Raw genomic sequence first — 21,359 nt, 5'->3', positions numbered from 1 at the left:
GTCTTTATAGTGATTTGGAAGACCTCAGAAAATCAATTTGGTCAACCTAAAAAAAAGTCGAAATTTTTTTTTTTGAAAATCCGCCCCCCTCGAGAAATTTCTAGATCCGCGCCTGATTCGAAGTGTTCAATGGGATTTCAAAAAGAACCGAGTGGTTGTATTAATTAAATATCGGAGAACAACTCTGATACGGTAGTTTTAAAAATTCTAGTACTTGGGACATCGATTGCTTCAATTGATTTTTTCCTGTTGACAGGGCCCAGATGAACGGCTATAAGGACATCCACAAGTACCTGAAGGGCAAGGAAAACGAAATGCAAGGAGGCAGACATGCCAGCAGCAGCAATACACTCGAAGGCGAAAATGAAGAAGAAAGACAGCAAGAAGAAGGAAAAGATACTGAGGTGGATGAGGAGCAAGTTGGAGAATCGGCCTCAAATCCACCGAAGGAACACAATGGCCACAAGGAGAAGAAAGATACACAGAATAATGGTACATCTGGTTTTAGATTGAAGCATTTCCTTGAGTGGGTTCCCCTTTTCAAAGAAAAAATAGTATAAAAAACAGTTAATGCTTCAAATATTTCCTCCTGATAGCTAAAACCTTATTTGAAACTCACACGTGAACTTTTGATTATTTCATTTTCTTGAAATTGTTTCCGTACCAGTTTAATAAAATCCATCTTTTTTTCAGGTAACGACGACGAAGACGCTGATGCACGTTGGTTTGGATCTGACTCCGAGTCAGAGGCGAGTAATAATCCTCATCTTAATTGAACAGCTCATACCTAATAGCTCCAAACAGATTTTTAGTTAAAATTTATCTTTAGGACGACTCTGAGGGCATAAATATAAGTAAATCTGCAAACAACAAGGTGACTTCCGAAAGCCTCTCGCCAGAAAAAGACGAAGTGGAGAATGGCCCGGACCCTCAATTGTCTCCACGACAACTGTCGGATGGATTCGGTTCATTCGACGACGATGACTCGTTGTCGCTCAATTTTGGAAACAACAAACGTGAAAAATCCAAGCCTGTAAGTTTCCAAACCTATGTACCCGTGAGATCAGCAAGGCTGTTGCAAACGGGTACTAGATTTTTCCCCGTAAATGTTCACACAGGTAAATTTTGTAGGAATGATAAACTAAATGTGCAGACTGGTGCCATGCTCAATTTCCTGAAAGTTTAAGTGAAGCTACCAGCATTTAGGTTAGGTAGTTATAATGGAGATCGTTTCCGGCAGAAATGGTTTTTAAGTTTTTTTCGGGTTCACAATTTCCATACTAGTTTTTTTTAAACATGAGTTTTATTGTAATTGAAGATAATAATAGTTTTTTTTATAGTTGAAGATTTTTCCATTTGTAATTTTTACAAAGTATGATGTAGAATAATTTTATTTGTTTTCTGTTGTTTTTGTAGGTAGTAGTTAGGTGGAGCTCGATTTAGGAAGAAATTGTTTTTAGAGTCGATGAACGTAGTTCAGACTCTTATATAGGTAGGCGCGATGAGTTTTTTTTCAGGAACAGTCTTAAAATATGTTGAGGCTCAAATTTACTTTTTCGCGGTTTTATTTTTGATTGTTTTCTAAGTTCAGTTCATTTCCTTTTTAAAAGGAAGGCAAATTCCACTATCGAACAGCAACGTTTTAAAAGATAGGAAAAACGTGATTGACTTCTAGTTTGGAAAGTGGGATTCAGTTTTCAGATTTCGCAGAAGAGAATTTTTTCCCCATTGATCCATTTTTATCAAGTTGGGTTAGTCTTATGCAGTGTCAATCATAATTTGTTTTATAAATTCTAAAAGCTTTGAGGTAAGCTAATTTTTCTTTGAAATTTGAAAGTTGAGATTTGTTAAAAAACAAGTCAGTATGTTTTGCTTATTTGCGTTCATCGACTCTTCCAACTGTCTGTAGGCTATAATTTCAAAAAAAAGGTTCTGAAAAATTGGATTTTTTTTTCGAATGTGCGGTTTCCATCCTCGTTACGCCGGTTCAGTTTCCGTTTTTTTAAAATTCCATTTATGTAATCTGAAACGGTTTTTTATGATTATTTTATAATGGAAAATTCTGCAAGTTTTGATTTGTCAAGTATGATTTAGAATCGTTTTTTTTGCGGTTTGACTCATGGTTATTGGTCCACTGTTTACACTAGCGTCAGCTTAGTGTTTTATTAAGAACCTTCTTTTTTTCTAACGTACGTCTCAAATATTGGTGCCATTTTCGGGGCACCTGAACAGCTTTTTGATAGCATGTGCTTTGGCATTAGAATAGTAGTAAGTTAACACAGCTGATGCGTTTTTATTTCAACAAATGAACCGGAAAAAGCTATTTGTTTCAAAGATAACTTAAAGAAAAACTCGATTTATGACTTTTTCTAACTCAATGTATCTCTTATACTTAAAATTATACTTAATGTGGCTTTATGCTTTGCGATTTGTTAATTGCAAAGTTAGTGTGGGTGCATTCAGTTTGTTCCATTCCTAATTAATACTTGAAAAATTGAGTCTATTTGTATTTGGTGCCACTTCGCTGAATGGCATTGGCAATTTATTAGCATATGGAGCTGCTTTGTTCGTGACTAGTGTTTGTCGGTATTTAAGCGTGCGTGGCTGAAAGGCTGGTGAATGAGACTCAAAAGCTCTTGATTGCAGTAGATCGCAGATCGAATCCTAGACCTAGTCAAATTTTTGCTAATTCGAGGCTTATTTCTATTTTTTATTGCTTTTTCTAGAGTGCTTTTTGCCGTGTTCTTGCTAGTGTAAATGAAGGCAAACTCCACTATCGAACTGCAAAAGGTCACGAAAAACGTGAATGTCTTCAAGTTTCAAAATTGGACTTAAGTTACGGAATTCCCAATGAATATGCAGTTCTATAAAAGGGATAACTCTAAGGAAAAGTACCAATTTTTAATTTGAAATTTAAAAAAATGTTGAAATCGGAAAATTATTAAGAGTAATGAACGTAGTGAATACACTTATATAGGTCGTGCTGATTTGTTTTTTTTCAGGAAAAATGCTTAAAATATTGATGCATGTAGGTATAATGCACTTTTTGAGTTCAATTGAAATTCATCTGCTGAAAGTGACGTAAATAGCAATCTCCAAATACGTGAAGATGGCGCGAAAAAACGTCGATTTCTAGTTTCGAAAGTAGAATTTATTTTTAAGATTTCCCAGCGGAATAAAAACTTTACCTATTGATCCAGTTTTCTCAAGTTGGGTTCATGTTATCAAAAGCGCCAATCATAAATTGTTTTAGAAATTCAAAGAGCTTAAAGGGCATCTATTTTTTTCTTTGGAGTTCGAAAGTTGAAGGCTCTTGAAAAAACAAGTCAGTTTTTTCAGTTTCCTTGCGTTAATTACTTTTTTCCAACTGTTAGTTCGCTATGTTTACACTTGCTGTTTTATCTAGAGGTCCGGGTTTGATTTTTTTTCTGAAGTTTTTGAGGTTTACATGTTTTCAGTTTTTTGCTTTTTATGCGAAGAGCAGCTTTGCTTCTGTGTGATTGACTATATTTTGAGATTGAAGAATACAGTAGTTTAAAGACGTGTTTTGGCTTAGGTGCTGACAAACTACGTAGAGAATGGAGATACAACAGATGGGAAAACTGGTAAGTTTACCGAACTCATTTTAGCTATAGTTTGATAATAATCTTTATTTTTGAAGGAATTGTCATTGGAAAGTATTTATTTTAACGTGAGGTCGTGTATTTTAGGTGGAGAAGCGAGTAAACCAAACCGGATCGGGTCTTTTGGCTCTCTTGCGAACAATGTCATTGGGAGAACAATCTCTGAAATTGATGATGGTCAGTCGCGTAACTGATGAATTATTGAGTTTTGCTTGTAGTTGCAAGAGACGAATTAGGGCTCTAACCATGAAATTAGGTCGTGATGATTTTTTTGTTTTTTTTTCAGGAAAAAATCTATATTTTGTTCAAATTCAGCTCAAATTTGTTTTTTGGCGGTTCGGCTTTTAAGTTCAATTCAAATTAGTTTGCTAAAAGGAAGGCAGGCAATTCATGCTCTGCAATTACGAAAGTTCAAATGACTCGAAAACGTGAATTGCTATTATGTGAAAAAACTGTCTATCATTTCGTTTGAAAATTGAATGGCCTTAAACTGGTATTTATATTTTTATGAAACCCGTGAGTCGAAGTTTGTTCGTTGACATTTTTCCAACTGCCTGTTGGCTATGTGTTAGAAAACAAGTTGTGCTTGACTTGAAGCGCTTTCTGCAAATTTCTATAGAATTGAACGAAAATTGATTGAAAGTTGGTTCGGTAGAGAGGCAATCCTTTAATAGTGGTTTAGCTTAAACAACAACAATTGTAAACGTTTGTTTTAATGAGGCTGTATTTTTGTCAGATTCCCACTGGGGCGACACTGATACTGAATTGAAGTCACATGCAGACAAGGAGGGAGAGATGAACAATCCAAAATCAACTCATACACACTCTTCAGGTGAGCCAAATGGCCTACTTAAAACCTTTCTTGTAGCTTGAGACTGGGGCAACACTTTTTAGTCCTAGAAGTAACCTCTATTGTTAATAGAAATAAGCAAGCTATATAATCTAAATACACGAGAATAAGTGTATTGAATTCGGGTACGGAAATTTTTCCACGAACAACTTTGTTCTTAGGACTTATATCCTTGAGCGCTCTGTTGTAAGATTAGTGCAATGGACGAATTTTGAGCACTTTTGGAAAACTCATTTTATTAACGCAATCGAGCTAGCGAGCGTAGCGTCATATGACGAACTATGTTTTTTTTTTCTAAAATAACTTGCAAATAAAAGTGCTAATTTTGGTGGCAGTTTTTATTGCACACTGTTTGCAGTTTAATAGCATGTTTTGTTCAAATTGTAAGTGACTAGTATTTGGTTCTAAACTGATTTTACGCGATATTACTTATTTTCAAGTCGTTTATTTTATTTGTTAAAAGAAAGGCAAACTCCACTATCGAGCAGAAAAAAAACGCTAAGGTCCAGAAAAACGTAACCGGTTTTTAATTTCGATTTTAATTTTCAGAAGGAAATTCGGAAGTTGAGTTTTAAAAAAAAAACAAATATCTGTATTTTTTTTCTGTTTAATTGCGTTCATGACTTTTCCAACTGTGTTTGTTAGCTATGTTTTCTTCTTTTTACACAAGCATAGCTTGTGGTATAGTATGAACTTTCTTTTTTTCCAACCTAAGTCGCAAATATTGTTGCGATGCAATTGTTGCGACAAAATGTGTTCATTTTGATCCAGCTATTAAGTACAGCCAATGCTAAGGATATTAACACAGGCTATTAAATTACAAATAGCACTTTAGCTTAAGGCATCATGGTTCCGTAGCCTAGAGGTAGGGAAGGAGACCAGCAACAAAATAAGAGGGTTCGACCCCTGGCAGGGTCGGATGTTGATAATTAAGTTTTTCGTAAGCTAGTTAAGTTGCGCCCGTGCTATAAATTGAGGCGTGTTAGTTGGTAAGTTTTTTTTTCAAATTGACTGGTACTGCTAATGTGTCATTAATGGCTTGCGTCACTTAGCAATTATGTAGACTCATAATTGGCGAGCGTCACTTATGAAATTTTGTAGACTCAAAGTTTTATCCATTCAGTTTTTCACAGTAGCGTTATTGGTCATATTTTTGCTTGTGTATGCGAAGTGCAACTTCGCCTCTGTGTAAAAACTTCTTGTTGGCGGATGAAAAAATGTGCGAGCGAGGAGGGAATAAGGAAGGTTTCTTCGGTGTGTAACAGCGTTTGTGAGGGGTGGAAGGGGGATTGGTGACGGTTCAAAATGTTATATTTTGCTGGTTTTCCGTAGTGCAGATGCGCCTTTATATGGATCATTTCTACTTAAATATATTATCTTCAATGAAAATTAGCAATCGTTCTCCGAAAGTGTTTCTGCACATTCTGATTTCACAAACGGAAAAATTTGTTATTTTACCTACTAAACATGAATCAGCGAAGACATTTTTCATGTAGTTGAAGCATTTTTTCTGCGTTGTTGTAATATCATTCAATCTTATAAGAAGAGCTCTGGTCTTTTTTGGCATAAACCACCACCAGTAGCATGCCAAAGGGGGAGGGATGGGACCGGTCCACCCTCTCAATACTGGTTGCCACATTTTCCCGAAGGGTTCCCCTTTGGTTTACTTTTACGAGATCGATTTTTGGCTGGCCAACATCAAACATTTTCCAAAGGCGTCTTTGGCTCCAATAAAAATAAATTTAAGGAGAGCGCGCGCCAAAAAAAACTCATTTTTTGGTCAAATATTTTTAAAAATACTCAAAACGTCATTTTAGCCTGTTTTTTCAAAAATCAAGTTGGCTGACCTAAACAAAAATGTTTACTTTTTTTTCAAACCGAACTCTCTTGAAAAATTTCTGCGCGCCCACTGGCCACCACTTGTGCTCCATTCACAAAAATATGCTACATGTTTGTGTAGATCTTGAAGATCTTATGGAAGTGATCCCTTTATTACGCTTGCGATAAGCAAGCATTATCAAACCGGAATATAGTTTCTTTTCGGGTTAACAACATGTTTAATAGAGTCACTGATATCTTGGCTCACACTGAATTCAAATGTCTATGCGTTCCCGGCCAACTTAGCCTAGAGGTAACAAATATGCCTAGGACGGCAAAGGTCCGGGGTTCGAATCTGACCAGGATCTGTTCTTTTTTCAAACAGGAAATATTCTGTTTCAAATAAAATCGTCGGCTTATTATTTGTCTGTTGTCGCCTTAGTTGTCACATCTTGAATTTTTTTTGCTGCACGCATTTTTCTTTAATGTTGCTTTTAGTGTTTGATTTACTCCTATAATTTGTAATTTTACTCACCTTGACTTCATGTTTCCTTTGTTTCGCAAAAAAAAATCCTCTGTCCAAAATATTTTGGGCTATTTTACATCGACTGATGGCCTAATTTTGGGTCGTTTTAAGGGGAACATAGTTTTAACACTCCCCTCAGACTTTTTCATTTTGATTGTATGCTAACCAATCGGTTTTCTTTTTTCGTTATGGAAAATTATTTCCAAATTATTGGAAAATCTTTATTTCTCAGAAACTTCAGCTGGTTTCAAAAAAGGGGGTATCAATTCCAAGACCGCCTGCTCCCCTGCGTACTCCCCTTTCTACTCGACCTCTCTGTCTACAGCCTTCGAAAAAGTCTGTGGGAAAAATTTGACCCATAAGTTTGATTTTTTTCGTTTTCTCGAAAACTACGCATCTCAAATCTGAGTTTTTTGGTTTCAATAAATAGAACATTTTTGAAAAGCTCCCTGCATTAGCGGCTCCCCCAAAAATTTTTTACTCAGAGAGTTATAGCCCTCAGAATAGTCAAGTTTTTAATTTTTGACCGTTTTGTGAATCTTTTTGACTTTTCTTGAAACATAACCTTTCAAATCTGATTTTTTGGGTTCTGTGGAGATATCGGGTTGTGGGAAGCTCCCCTGAATTAGCGGGCACCCAAGAAATTCATCACACTAAAAGTTATCGCCCTTTGAAAAGTAAAGCTTGTGATTGTTTTGACCGTTTTTTCAAACTGTTTGAACATTGTCAGAAACTACCCTGCCATATATGAGATTTTGGGTTCGATTCAAAGAACGAGTTGTGGGAAGCTCATTTGATTATACGACTACGACCGAATTTTGTTGACACCTAAAGAAAGAGCCCTCGGAAAAATCAAATTTTGATTTTTTGGCCGTTCTTTTTAAAGTTTTTTACTTTTCTCGAGAACTACTCTTCTAAATCCGAGATTTTGGATTCAATCGATTAAACAGGTTGCGTGAATCCCTTCTGCATAAGCGGTTACGCCCTTTTTCTCAGTCAAAAAGCTGTAAATCTCGGAAATTTCAAGTTTCTGATTTGTTGACCGTTTGTTTGGATTTTTTTTCGCTAACTATCCTGCCAAAACTGATACTATAGGTTTAATCAAAAAAACAGGTTGTTGAAAGTCTACCTTTATAATTGGCCGAACTACCGTGCCAATTCTCAGGTTGTGTTCAATCGAGAAAGACGGTTTTGGGAATCTTCTCTGCTTAAGCGGCCACAACCTGCTTTTGAAGAAAAAGTAATGGATTTTGGAACGTTTTTTGATCGTTTTATAGAAACTTTTTGAATTATCTTAAAATTTACACAATTAAATCTGAGTTGAATAGTTCAATTTAAGCGGCGACTCCTCATATGTTTTGTAAGATAAATGTGATCTCCTTGAGAAAATTTATTATCTCAAATTTTTTTACTCCTATTTTGGTAGAAACAACTAAAGTATTATGCAAAGTCCAATTTTTGAAAACACATTTTTCGTGTCGCATCAGTATAGCAAATTCATTCAATATAAAACGCGTACCTACAGCTGTAGCTGGCACCCTAGTTGTTTTTTATCGAGACATACGACAAATTTGGTTGACTTTGTTTTTTTTAACATTTAACTTTTTTTTTCGACTTATGTGGTGCGAAGCTCGACTTCGCCTCTGTGTTTAATTAAACCTTTTAAAGACTACTTCTTTGTTTTAGATGTGAAGATTGTAGCAAACGGAAAGGCGCATTTAGGTTAGTAAAAATCAAACACTCATTTTTGATACGTTTTTTAAAGACTGCCTCCAAAAATCTCTTCTTAATCTGATTAACTGTTATTGTTCTTTTTTTTAATAACCACTCTCAACGTTCACTCCAATCCATGGTTTGTTTCTCTGTTCTGACTCACAATTTCTCTTTTTCAATTTCAGCTAATGCAAATCTATCTTCTGAAATACTAACCGACCATGCAACTTCACGTGGAGACGAAGAACCGAGTTCATCACATGTACAGAAGAATGTAAATAATGTAAAAAGCGATGTGCGAAATGTAAGCAAGGATGGTGAAGATGTAAATAATAATGGTGTACAGAATGTAAATAAACAATCAGACAACAAAAACAATAGTCATAAAGATGATGAAGATGACGATGGTGTAAATATGGTGGGTGGCGATTCAGCTCCAAACCGAAGTTCGAAGCCAGAAATGAAAGCAGAACGTAAAAACAGTTTGGACTTGGATTTTGATTGCAGCTTCTCAGATGATGATGACATATTTTCCGATGTCCAGCTGAATAATGGAGCGACCTTGAGCCAAAACAAAAATGCAGTTCAGCTGAAAAAGCAGGAAAATGTTGACAATTCAAATAGTTATAATATGAATAAAACTGAAGTGGCAAAAAGTGCAGATAGAATGAACAACGAAATTGAGAAAGTAAAGAAAGTTCCGAACAGGCAGGCGTCGGAGACGTTTGATGAGCTGAACTTTGACCTCACTGAGTCAGGTTCTGAAAATGAAGCTGATGAAAATGCTAAAGAAGAAGATGAAGAAGAGCGACTGAACCAGAGCATAAAGGACCTTCTGGGTCCGGAGTATCCCCGGGTCACTTCTCCGAGGCAGTTGCCGCCCCTGGCATCGGACCAGAGGACGAAAAGCAGGTGCGGTTGTAGCCCCGGAAAATAACTGACACAAATGTTCCGAGAATGAAAACTAAGATTAAGCAATTGCGGTAGTTTTTTTATTTCGCTCTTTTGGTATCAGTGTTTAATTTTCGTTGCACGAAAGGTTCACTTAGTAGATTCACTTTATGAGATCAAGCAAATTGATTTTTGAAGTCTTCTAAAACGATCTGAAAAGACTTAATTTTGTCGACAACTAGTTTTTGGAAAGAGTCCGGAAAAACCGTTTTGTGCATTATCTTAACGGTTGCGACCAAAATATCGCTTTTTGGCTAGAGCTTTCTCATTAATTTACAGTTATTAAGTTTAAGAGGGCCTTAAGAAAAAATAGGGTCCCTCAGGGAAAAAACGGGCTCCTAAAATTGTTTATTGGGGCCGAACTTCTGCCAAAGTGTAGTGTTAAGTCCCTGGTGTAACCGAATCATTTCGTTTTTGGTTAAAACCAATCTTGAGTTGAAGCAGTCCATATATGGTAAGCCGGAAGAAGAAACGTTTATGAACCATTCTAAAGCAATTGTGTCTACTGTTATCTGTGCATAAAAACAGATGCAGCCTGAGTAGCCAAGAAGACCAGCTATCTCCCAGAGCGAAGCCAGTTCTCAAGCCAATCACTTCATTCGATAGTGGCACTAGTGCAGCTAACAAAGAGGAGAGACTGAAAGAGCGGATGAAGTTGCAGGCTAGTGGAACCAGAAGTCAAACAGTGTCTATGAGTGTATGTGACGGTAGTAGTCCTCAAGAGGAGATTAAGGACTTGGAGTTCGCAGGTCGAGCAACGGATCAAGAAACTGAACAAAAAGGAGGATTTGACATGGAAAAGAATATGGCTGACACTCCTAAAGCGCTTCCTAGAAGCAACAAAGCTGCTGGAAAGGCTAAAAAGGGTATTGTATACCTAAATAACCTGAATCTTAATCTTTTTCCTTGGTGTGTTTCTAACTGTTTTTATCGATTAAAAGCGCAATTTGAGCGAGCGTTTCTGCACTTTAATTTTGGATTATTTAATCACTTGTTATAATTTTGGATTATTTAGTCACTTGTTCTGATATTGCTTGATCTGTTATTTAACAAGTTTGATTAAGTATTAATTTTAGATTGCTTTTTAACTCTGTTTAAATATGCGTGGTAATTTTGAATAGTCCGGCGCCGATTAGACTAACTAGTTATACTAATATATTTGCTTACTTTTTCAATATACCAATTTTATGTGATTATTCGACGAGAATACTCATAACTTGTGATCTAATCGAGTCAATGATATCAGTTTTTAGTCTATAAAAGGACAAAAATTGTACCGCTTGAGTAGTTTTCTTATTTTATTGCTTCTGTTTTCTAATTTTGATGCATGCAGATTTCAAGTAGAGCCGATGCATGCAAGAGATAGGGGACTTTTCCTATTTTCTGAAACAATTTAAGACTTCAACAAACGATAGGGATCAACCGTAAAATCACCCCTCTAAGTAACCTACCGTAGAATCTGCCCCCGTAGCCACGTATTAGTGCTGAAAATTGATTTCGTATAAAATATTCATTTCAAACAAAAGCACTGAATAGACTGCTCGAGAAAACGTTTCAAATACCTATTTTATACTGTTAGTTAACCAAATTATTATTCATAGCTATTTTTGAATTATTTTTTTTTGATAAATTTGATCAATTTAATTTGCCCTCAAAGTTGATATATCAAAAACCAGTATTTTATCTCCCCTAAATCGATTAGAGGGGAATTTTTACGGTTGATCCAACGATATAAAGTTAGAGAAAAGGTTGTGCATCTTGCTCAACGATTCCGAGTGCGCTATTTTTGATTTATGAGGAGCTCGACAACTTAAAAAAAATCCACTGGCGAAAATCAAACCTCGTACGAGAGAAAACCGTTACAGAAAAATTGTTTTCAATCGCCAAAAAAGATAATAGCGCTCCATTTAGGTGGTTTATTTACAGATTTCCTTGAATAACTCAATTGGATTGGGTTATTTCATTTACAGACAATTTAAAATGAATAACCTTTTACACAAACGGAGCGTTGTGTCATGTTAACGGTATCCATTTTTTTCCAACCGAAGTCGCAAATAAAAGTCCTCCTTGATTTGGTGACACTTTTGCATTATTAGATATGTTGTAATTTGTTACTGAAAACAAGTCCATTTTTGTTTTCATTGCGGTCATTGACTTTTTCCTACTGGCTATGTTAAACTTACCCTCAAAACAACCCTGCCAAATAAAAGATGAATGGTTTCCTCGAAAGAAAATATGTTGTGTATCTTCTCTGTACAAGTGGTGGTCTCCTATTTTTTGCTCGTTTTATAAGGTAAGAATTTTTGCATAAGCGAATTTTCCCAATTATGAGAAGGAATCAGGAAATTTTGTAGACTCAAAGTTTTACTCATTCAGTTTTTCCCAGTAGCGTTATCGGTCACATTTTTGCTTGTGTATGCGAAGTGCAACTTCGCCTCTGTGTAAACTATTGTTAAGTGGCAATGTCGCAGATGCTAAGACGTACACATCTCTAGGTCGGGAGTACGTATCGGGCACAAAGTTTTATCTTGTCCCTCCTTTTTCATTTTTAGAGCCAATTTTTTTGCATGTTGCGAAATGCAGCTTCGCCTCTGTATAAAATGATTTAAAAAATATAGCACCCGGTGTAATAAAACTAAACAGTTTTTTTGATAAAACATGCAAAAATAAAGCTAGGTTTGATTGCAGATTACGACGAGTCAGAAGATTTCTCCTTTGGAACAGATAAAAACTCAGCTTCACAGCAGCCCAATGGGAAAGGAGACAAGGACAAAGAGTACCCATTGACTAGTACCTATTTTGATTCTTCCGAGGACGAGACTGCTGCCCAGGATGAGTTGGAGAAACAACGGCAACGAGAGAAAGAAATGTAAGATTTTTTATGATTCGATGAACGTAGTTCAGACTCATATATAGGTCGTGATGACTTTTGGGTTTTTCAGGAAAAGTCTTAAAAAAATTTGTTCAGGCTCAAATATGATATTTTGCAATTTGGCTTTTGATTTTTTAAAAGAAATTCAGCTCATTTCCTTTGTTAAAAGCAAGGCAAACTCCACTATCGAACAGGAAAAGTGAAAGGGTCACAAAACTCGATTTCTAATTTCGAAATGGATTTTAATTAAAGATTTCCCAGCAAGTTCAAAGAGCTTCAAAAAAGGAGTCTGTAGTTTTCTGTTTTCTTGTGTATATTGCATCTTTTCCAACTCTCTGAGGGCTGTTTTTGGTTAACAACGGACAGCAGTAATACGGCATACTGAAAAGGCTTTTTCGGTGGGACTTTGTTTTTATACGTATGTAGCAGCAAGCTGATCTTTTCCTAAAAATATTGAATTGTCTTTTTTTGTCGGCTTATAGAAATTGAATTCGTTTGTCGGTTCATTTTTTATTGGCTTAAATTACGGTGCAAGGAGATTTTTTTGATTGAAAAATTTCTTACTATTGTTGGCGGTCGTCCTGTTTATTCGTCAACTTTCCAACTCGGATTCTTTATAAGTTCTTTTTTCTGTCATTATTTTTTTTCATTATAAAGGTTATTTTATCGGCATGTGTAGAAAATTTTAAGTTCTAAAACTGAATAGCTAAACAAAATTTTTGTGACAACAATTTCTATTGGCATTTTTAGAGTCATGAACGAAGTCAATACTTTTATAAAGGTCTTGGTTTTTTTTCAGGAAAGAGTCGCAAAAAAATTGATTTTTTAGGGTTTGACTTTTGATTTCTGAGTCTTTTATACTTTTTTGGTTGAAATGAAGGCAAACTTCACAATCGAAAAGCAAAAATACGAAGACCCCGAAAAACATAATTGACTTTTAGTTCTGAAAGTGGTTTTTTGGGTTTAAATTTCTCAGCGGATTAAAAACTTTATCTATTGATGCATTTCTCTCTAATTGATTTTTTTAAACAAAAAACAAGCTGTCCTTAATTGCTCTTGAACTTGAAAGAGTTTCATGGCATTATTTTTTTCTACTTTGTGATTCGAAAGTTGAAGTTTTTTGCCCGTTTTGCGTTCACTGACTCTTTTCGAACTGTCTGTTGGCTTTAATTTTTCTTATTTTTGCTGCAGTGTTCGCATTCCAAATGAGTTTTTTGGCTGCTCCGTAAATGTTTTTAAAAGCTGATTTAATGATTGGATGTGTGTCTCGGCTGTCTTTCAGAATGATTTCTTCATTTAATCAAAAAAAAATTCATTTTTTATCGATTTTTTTTCTCATAATAGTAATTTCTGTCTGTTTCTTTTCGGTAGCTTGCAATGCTTCGACTTTGCGTTGTGATGCTTGTAATTCTAGCAGCGATATCCGAGCGACTTCTCTCGGTACTATTGTTCATTATCTATCTATATAATAATCGATTGACATGTTATTTGTAGTCATAAGGCGCAATGGTTAAGAAATACCACCGAGCACAACGTTTGAGAAGGCTCAGATCAGAACAATCATCGAATATTCTAATGTCTGGAATATCCCTGAATATAAAGTTGTTCGTTAATTATTCTATAGTTTTTTTTCGAAAAAAGTCCGGAGAAAAACGATGAACTCGGTTCAACTGCAAGGCTAGACAGTACGTGCCATCTTTTTGTCCAAAGTTTTGCGTTTATGGATTTCTTTGAATCTGGTACGAATCAACTAAAAACAACAATCACCGTGCTTAGAAAAACTAGTTTTTAGCAAACCAATTTGCGGTCTATGAAATAATTTGGAATGTTTCAAATTTTCAGAGCTGGAGTAGCTTCCTTAAGAAAACTTAAAAACTCCTCGCAAAACGATTCAGTCTATAAATTAACTTGAAAGGTTTCAAATTTTCATTGCTTGATTAGCTTGCTTCGAACAAATTTTTCGCGAACCAATTCGCTTTTTATGAAAAAACTCGAAATATTTCAAAGTTTCAGAGCTGGAGTAGCTTCCTTAGAAAAACTTAACTCCTCGCGAACCGATTCAGTCTAGAAAATATATTGAAATATTTTAAAGGTTCTTTGCTTGAATAGCTTGCTTTGAAAAACTTTTTGCAAAGCGGTTCGATCTATGAAAACATTTCATTAGTTGAATAGCTTACTGAAGTTTTCTTGAATGATTTGCTTCTTGAAACAGCTTGAAATAATTCAAACTTTTTTGTGAACTGATCCATCTACGAAGTAACTTGAAACATTTCATAGGATGAATACTTTGCTGAAATAAAATTTTTGTGAACCGATATGCGTCTCAAAGTATCCTGAAGTATTTCAACGGTTCATAGCGTAAAAAGCTTTCATTCAATTAACTTATGAATTAACTTAAATATTTCGTAGCTTGAATAACTTGCTTAGAAAACCTTAAAATTTTTGCAACTCTATACGCTCTATGAAACAACAAAAAAGTTCCATTGGTTGAATAGCTTGCTCAAAAAACATAACTGTCCCGCAAATTTATTCGCTGCCTGAAACAACATCAATGGTTCATCACTTAAATAGTTAAAGTTAAGTTGAAAGATCTAAGTTTCATAGCTTGAACAGCTGACTTAAAAAACTAAGATTTCACTATTCGATTCGTTCTATTAAAGTGCTTGAAGTATTTCAATTTTTCGTAGCTCAATTTGCTTGCTTACAGAACATCAACTTTTCGCGAACACATCCGGTCTCTACAATAACATCAAATGTTCCACAGCGTGACTAGCTTGCTTCAGAGAAACTGAATTTTTAGTGAACCGATCCGCTGCATGAAACAATATACATTTTAAGCTTCGGTCAGGTCTATGTAACGAGTTGAAATATTTCGTAGCTTGAATATCTTGCCGAAGGAAAACTTATCTTTTTTCGTGAAAGCATTCGCTTCATGAGAAAACTTAAAATACTTTAAAGTCATGTTAGCTTGATTAGCTTGCCTAAGAAACACTTTAATTTTTGTGGACTGATTTTTTGTAATTTTTATTGCTTGCTTAGAAAAACTTCAAGTTTTCGCGATCGATTTGATCTTCGATATTGTTTGAACTAATTCATAGCTTGTACAGCTTGCTTAGGAAATTTCAATTTTGTTCGAAAGCGATTCGGTTTATAAGATATCTTGAAAATTTTCATAGCTTCAATATCCCTTTTAACAAAACCTTATTTTTTGTGAACCGATTTGCTTCATGAAACAACTTGAATTTTTTCAAAAACTCTTCATTGAATAGCTTGCAAAAGAAAACGTGAACTTCTTGAAAAACGTTTCGTCGGAAAAAAAACAATTGGAAATTTTTCAAATTTCTATCGGTTGATTAGCCTATTAAGAAATGTTTGATGTTTTTGCCAACCGATTCGCTTCATGAAGTTCCTCGCTCGATTAGCTCGAAAAACTAACTTTTCGCAAAACGCTAGCTTAGTTTTTTGCACACTGATCCGCTCTATGCAAAACTTTGAAATAGATCAAAATAATGACCGAAAAGTTATTGCTATGTTTTAGCTGCTATAAAGCGCAATGGTTAACGGGATCATCGAGCTCGACATTAAAGAAGATCTTCTGAATCTAGATTAATCTAGACTTTTTGGTCAAAATCAAATGAATGATTCAGATTCATTAAACAGAAGCTGGAATATTTAAGAATTATTTTTGGAAAAATTTCGAAACTCTTTAACCAAGATGAACTCGATTGAAGTTCGAGGCTAAACAGTTCAGACCCACTCTCAGCTTTTTGTCCAAAATTTTGCGTTTCAAGAAGATTCATCTCAGTCTAAAACGAATCTACTAAAAAAACAACCATCATGCTTAAAAAGATTATATGTGAGCAAACGATTCGCGGTCTATGAAAAAACTTGAAAAATATCAAATTTTCAGAGCTGGAATAACTGGAAACAGTTCAAATCGTCATAGCTTGAACTGCTTGCCTAAGATAAAATATCTTCTTGCAAACCAATTCGGTCTCTGAAATAACTTGAAATAATTCAAAGTTTCATCGGTTCAATGGCACTAAGTGAAAAACTAAAAGTTTTTGGTCATCCGATTCCCTTAGTGAAATAACTTGAAATAGCTCAAAAAAGTTTCATCGCTTGAATAGCATGCTTGAGAAAAACTCACTTTTCGCGAATCGATTCGGTCTATGAAATAACTTGAAATATTTCAGCGTTTTGTCGGTCTAATGACTCCAATTGGAAAAATAAAACGTTTCGCCATCCGATCCTCTTCGTGAGATAACTTGAAAATTTTCAAAGTTTCATTGCTTGAACAGTTTGCGTTGGAAAACTTATTAAACCTCTCGGAAAAAACGTTTTGCTTTAAAAAATAACTCCGAAATGTTTCAAATTTTCTTTGCTTGATTAGCTGGAATCAAAAATAAAAGTTTCAATTAAAAAAAGTTTATCAATTTTTGCTGGCTGATTCGCTTCATGAAATTTTTCAAAATTTTTTTATTAACTGTAGCTTGAAGTTTTCGCCATCCGATTTGCTTAATGAGCTAAATTGAAATATTTTAAAGTTTCATAGCTCGAAAAGCTTCAAAAAAACCTTTAATTTTTCGCCAATTTCATTGGTGATTTAGCTTGACATTTCTAAAGTTTGTTGGCTTGATTAGCTTGCTTAGAAAAAAATTTTGAACAAACAAATTTCGCAAGTCAATTGATCATGGAGACACGCTTGCTAGTTGCCTTTCATTTCAGCAACAGTACCGAACAGTTGCTGCATAATGACGATGACAGGTTGTTCGAGGTGGAAGACGTGAAAGAGATAGAGAAAGGCGAAAAGATTTCGACCAATGGTAACTTGTCTTTTATTCGGAAACGTACAACGGTTCTTCAGACGTTGTTGCATGGGTTAATGCAAATTTTTGCACATCGGTGACCTAAACATTAAAAAATACATAGTTCAAGGCTAGTTAATTTCTTTCAGATTCTCTGATTTAAAAGGATATGCCAACAATTTGTTTTGAACTATAGATACTTAGTTGCATGATGTTTTGTTAAATGTGAATAATTTTTGCTCGGAGCCTGAACTGAAAGTGTCTGGAACGTATTTGGTGAATGATGTGTTTTTTTTAGGTTTTAAGGCTAAGAAGTCACCGCAAAAAATAATAAGTTTTAAAAAAATCTTAGCTTTTAATTTTTGTTATTTTTTATCGCTTTACCAAAATTAATGTGACCGGTGCATTCTGTGCTACTTGCACAGCAACCCTTTATCCTCGATTCAGTTATGTCGAAGCTGCGCTTGTACCGTCTTGCTTGAAGTTATCAATTTGAGTCCGACCATATTCAACATGTTACATTTTAAAGCTCTAGAATAATACGATGAAAATGGGGGCGAATTTCTCCGTTTGTTAAAAATTTTGTCGACTCTTTATAGGTCGATCAAGTTGCTTTCGAGCTGTCCGAAAACATTTTAATGACACCATGACAACGTTATGCCTAAATATTTAGCGCCACAATGTTTTTGGAAGGTTTTGACCAGAAAATGCGTTTTAGTTCGGCCGGCGCTCGCTCTTTCAAATTTATATTGTATTAGCGCACCAAAATTAGAGGGAGGGACCCTTTGGAAAAATTGATTAACAAGAATTGAGGAAGGGGAGGGGCACGCTAGTGAAAACGAGATTTAAGAAGTGGTTACCATTGTTTGTTTTATTGAGAGAGACTGAGTTGTTTTAATGGAGTTAGTTGCAAGAAATTTGTCGTTAGGAGAGCATCAAATAGCTTGTTCTTTGAGATTTCGGTGATTTATAAACTAGTAGAAGTATAAGCCAGCTACCTTTTGTAGCCCAAAATGCTGAGCAGTTACGTAATAAGTATACACCATTTTCAATTGAGTGAGAGTTAAAAGATGAAGCATTTTTCCAGAATTACTTAAATGTCGCCTGTTTTATAAACTATGGCCATGTTCGGTTCGTTTATACTTGGAGTGGTACTGCACAATCCTATTTACAGTAGATGCATACAAAGTGAGTGCTACTCTGACAGCAGAAGAAGCAACCCCAGTCTCCGCAATGTACGAACAGGAGGAAGAGGATGCTGATAGCATGGATTGGGATAGTGACGTCAGTGAGAGTGAGGACAAGAGGAAGACGGAGGGAGGAGTGGGGGGATCGAATGTACCAGTGGAGGCCAATGTTGTAGTGCAGAACAGTCCATCAGAGGGTAAGGATATCGTCAAAGTAATAACTAGAATCAAAGGAAGAGATTGTGAAGAGACATGGCACAGTTTTAAGCGAAGAATATTAAAAATAGGACTTTTTTCAAACTATTCACAACTCTATTAATTTTTGAATTAATTTTTTTTATTATGGAGTACGGACTGTTCAATAGAATGTTAAACTTGTTCATGTCGATTTTTTTTTGTGTAAAGCGGCAGCCGTATGCAACCCAAGTGGGTTCGTTGGCTGTCCTCTCAGACGTATTTGTTGTATATACACAGTGCTTTATTGTTTATAACTAGTATCTTCTGAGAAATAACTCTTCTTCTTCAAGAATAAGATAATCATTTAAATGTGTCATTAATAAAATTGACTTGTGTGTTATAATAAAATTAAATGTGTCATTGCGAAAAATGAGAGTTTTTCCTGTGCTCCTCATTATGTTCGGCTTCAATTAATATTGACAGAGACTTATGAGCTAACTTCTCTGATATAATAATATAAACTTGATTGGTTGACTAATTTCAGTTGTATTTTTATTATATTCAACTTTCTGGAAAAGAGACTGCTTGGTTTGATCATTTGATCAGGCACTTTCTTTTCATGTCATTTTTTCATTTAGCAAGTACGCGAGATTGGGGAATACCTTTTTCTCGAAGGACCGAATGCGCCAAAATAAAGATCACCAAATCAGAATTCCTTATTCAGTAACTCGATGCAAATAGCGATAAAAATCAGCCAGTCCAAAGGGCACTGATTGGTTGAAAGTTTTCGCGCATTCGTATTACGCGCACGAGAATAGCCCCCGAACAGTTGCAGGCAGTTTTTTCATGTCATTACTATTCCGCAAGAAGCGACTACGCGTGATTGCTTTAGTTGTGTGAGGTGTATGTTTAGATATAATGAGGCCACCCTCCGCCTCCCCTTTCGACTCCGAGGAGGAAGAAGAAGATAACGATAAGAACAAAGACCAGAAGAAAGGAGAGCGAGCAGTAGAAACAGGGAACATGTACGAGAAAGCGAACAGTACAATGGACAACAGCAGAGTCAGCACAGGTGATTGCTACTATGCTTTTCTAGCTTATTCTCAGGGTCAGATAATCTCTCCTTTTCATCCGAGAGAATAACCACCGAATGCTTGAAAATAATTGATTTAATTTTTCTCAAAAAATTACAAAATATCTATTCAAGCATTCTATTCGAAGAAAACAATTAGTCGCTTTCAACTTACTTTCAGTTTCAGCTTAGTTACGTTTCAGAAACTTTTGGTTCGACTCCTAACGAAAGGTAGCCTTAATCATTTAAAGCAACCATAGGTGTTAAGGGGTTTTTGCGGTGAGGTTAAAGAACCAGAATGACGACTCAAATTTGAGGCAGACTTATTACTCTCTTAGTTCATAGTATCTGATTTCGTTTGTTCGCAGCGTCGGACAACGAGAACAATCCAGATAAAGCGAAACAGGAGACCAAACCCGAATATCTTTCCAAAAGGACTACTGGGGAGCTAAATCTGGATGTGATTGGAACTAAGGCTGCGAAAGTAGACTCAACAAAATTGCTGCCTACAAAAGATAAAAAGGACACAAATATTGAGAAGGTGTCTTTGGATGTCATGGGAAGAGATTTGCAGCAGGATAAATCCAAGTCCATTTGGGACGACGATGAAGAAGACGAAGTTGACAGGACTGAGACTATAAGCTCGTGGGAGATTGAGAACCGAAATCGCAGACAGAAACAGGTATCTGATCATTTCAAACAAGTAAATCTACAATAATAGTAATAATCATATATTCCTTTTCAAGTCTTTTGTTGCTATATTTGCAAATAAATAAGTAGTACACCTGAATATGTAGGTATCATCAGACCTTTCCGAGTGTGTTTTTTGATGATTTTATGAATGAGATATTCACCCTGACATAATTTTAGTTTGGAGTATTGTGTTTGGTTTTTCTACGTTGCTTTAATATTTAGCTGTTTTAAGGACAAACCAGAAGACAAATCCAACAATGTCCTCCAAGAGGTGCTGGAGGACTCCTTGGTGAATGTGGACTGGGCAGAGAATAACGAGAATAAACTGGAAGCAGGCGTGGGAGGAGAACTAGGAGACGACATGCTCTCCACCCGAAACGAGAAAAAAGAATCCGAGTCTGAAGATGAGGTGAGTAAAATTTATATATTTTATTGATCAATCGAGGAGGCGTAAACCACATCAGCTGATTTCTTTACCTACCATTTCAATATTGTTGCATTAAATATGAGGTTTTCTGTTGCCGTTATTTTGGATAAATATATTCTGCTTCAGATTGAAGTCGGGTTCAGAGCAGGAATGGCAAACAGTCTAGTTGTTGGAAAAGAAGACAGTTCTGTGAATGAAGTGAAGATTGCAGAAAATGCCAGAGGGGGTTTGTCGAGTGCTGATGTTGATGGGGGTGCAGGTGGTGGCAGCTTGCTCATTCCCAGTGTGGAGGGAGGGGGAGACCGAATTCCGAGCACCCCTTTTCCTTCCAAGTGAGTGTTGGTGGCGAAACTTACCCATCGGGTTCAACAATTTCAATTGTATTAGTCTGAAGCAATGTTTTGTTGTTATCATCGCGCTATTGCTGTTACATCATACCTCATTGCTTCTTCCTATTCTAAGAGCTTTAAAATAGTCAATGAACGTAGTGAGCCACCGATTAATTAGTTCGTGATGATTTTTTTGCTTATTATTCTTTCAGGAAAAAGTCCTAATTTTTGTTCACGCATAATTTTGATTTTTCGCAGTTTGACTTTTGATTTAATTTTTAGATCACTTCTTTTCGTTTTTGGACAGAAGGCT

General features: G+C 35.7%; 2 protein-coding genes across 2 annotated transcripts in view; one reads left to right on the top strand and one right to left on the bottom strand.

The window, feature by feature from the left end:
• LOC134846072 (large ribosomal subunit protein uL4-like) overlaps positions 1 to 21,359 on the bottom strand; it is a 252,836-nt gene that overhangs the window by 105,558 nt on the left and 125,919 nt on the right. The window lies entirely within an intron of this gene.
• LOC134846071 (ankyrin repeat domain-containing protein 36A-like) overlaps positions 1 to 21,359 on the top strand; it is a 124,429-nt gene that overhangs the window by 15,689 nt on the left and 87,381 nt on the right. Inside the window, exons 7-22 of the mRNA XM_063863265.1 lie at positions 257 to 492; positions 694 to 749; positions 830 to 1,033; positions 3,557 to 3,605; positions 3,711 to 3,800; positions 4,360 to 4,455; positions 8,504 to 8,539; positions 8,716 to 9,442; positions 10,010 to 10,347; positions 12,170 to 12,350; positions 17,082 to 17,179; positions 18,336 to 18,545; positions 19,439 to 19,597; positions 19,966 to 20,279; positions 20,523 to 20,699; positions 20,844 to 21,049. Of these exons, the coding sequence (XP_063719335.1) occupies positions 257 to 492; positions 694 to 749; positions 830 to 1,033; positions 3,557 to 3,605; positions 3,711 to 3,800; positions 4,360 to 4,455; positions 8,504 to 8,539; positions 8,716 to 9,442; positions 10,010 to 10,347; positions 12,170 to 12,350; positions 17,082 to 17,179; positions 18,336 to 18,545; positions 19,439 to 19,597; positions 19,966 to 20,279; positions 20,523 to 20,699; positions 20,844 to 21,049 (3,177 nt within the window). The remainder of the gene's footprint in view (positions 1 to 256; positions 493 to 693; positions 750 to 829; positions 1,034 to 3,556; positions 3,606 to 3,710; positions 3,801 to 4,359; positions 4,456 to 8,503; positions 8,540 to 8,715; positions 9,443 to 10,009; positions 10,348 to 12,169; positions 12,351 to 17,081; positions 17,180 to 18,335; positions 18,546 to 19,438; positions 19,598 to 19,965; positions 20,280 to 20,522; positions 20,700 to 20,843; positions 21,050 to 21,359) is intronic.

Source organism: Symsagittifera roscoffensis, chromosome 5, assembly GCF_963678635.1.
Source record: "Symsagittifera roscoffensis chromosome 5, txSymRosc1.1, whole genome shotgun sequence".
NCBI lineage: Eukaryota > Metazoa > Xenacoelomorpha > Acoela > Convolutidae > Symsagittifera > Symsagittifera roscoffensis.
Note: the sequence above shows the minus strand (reverse complement) of the source record. Positions and strands in the feature narration are given on the sequence as shown.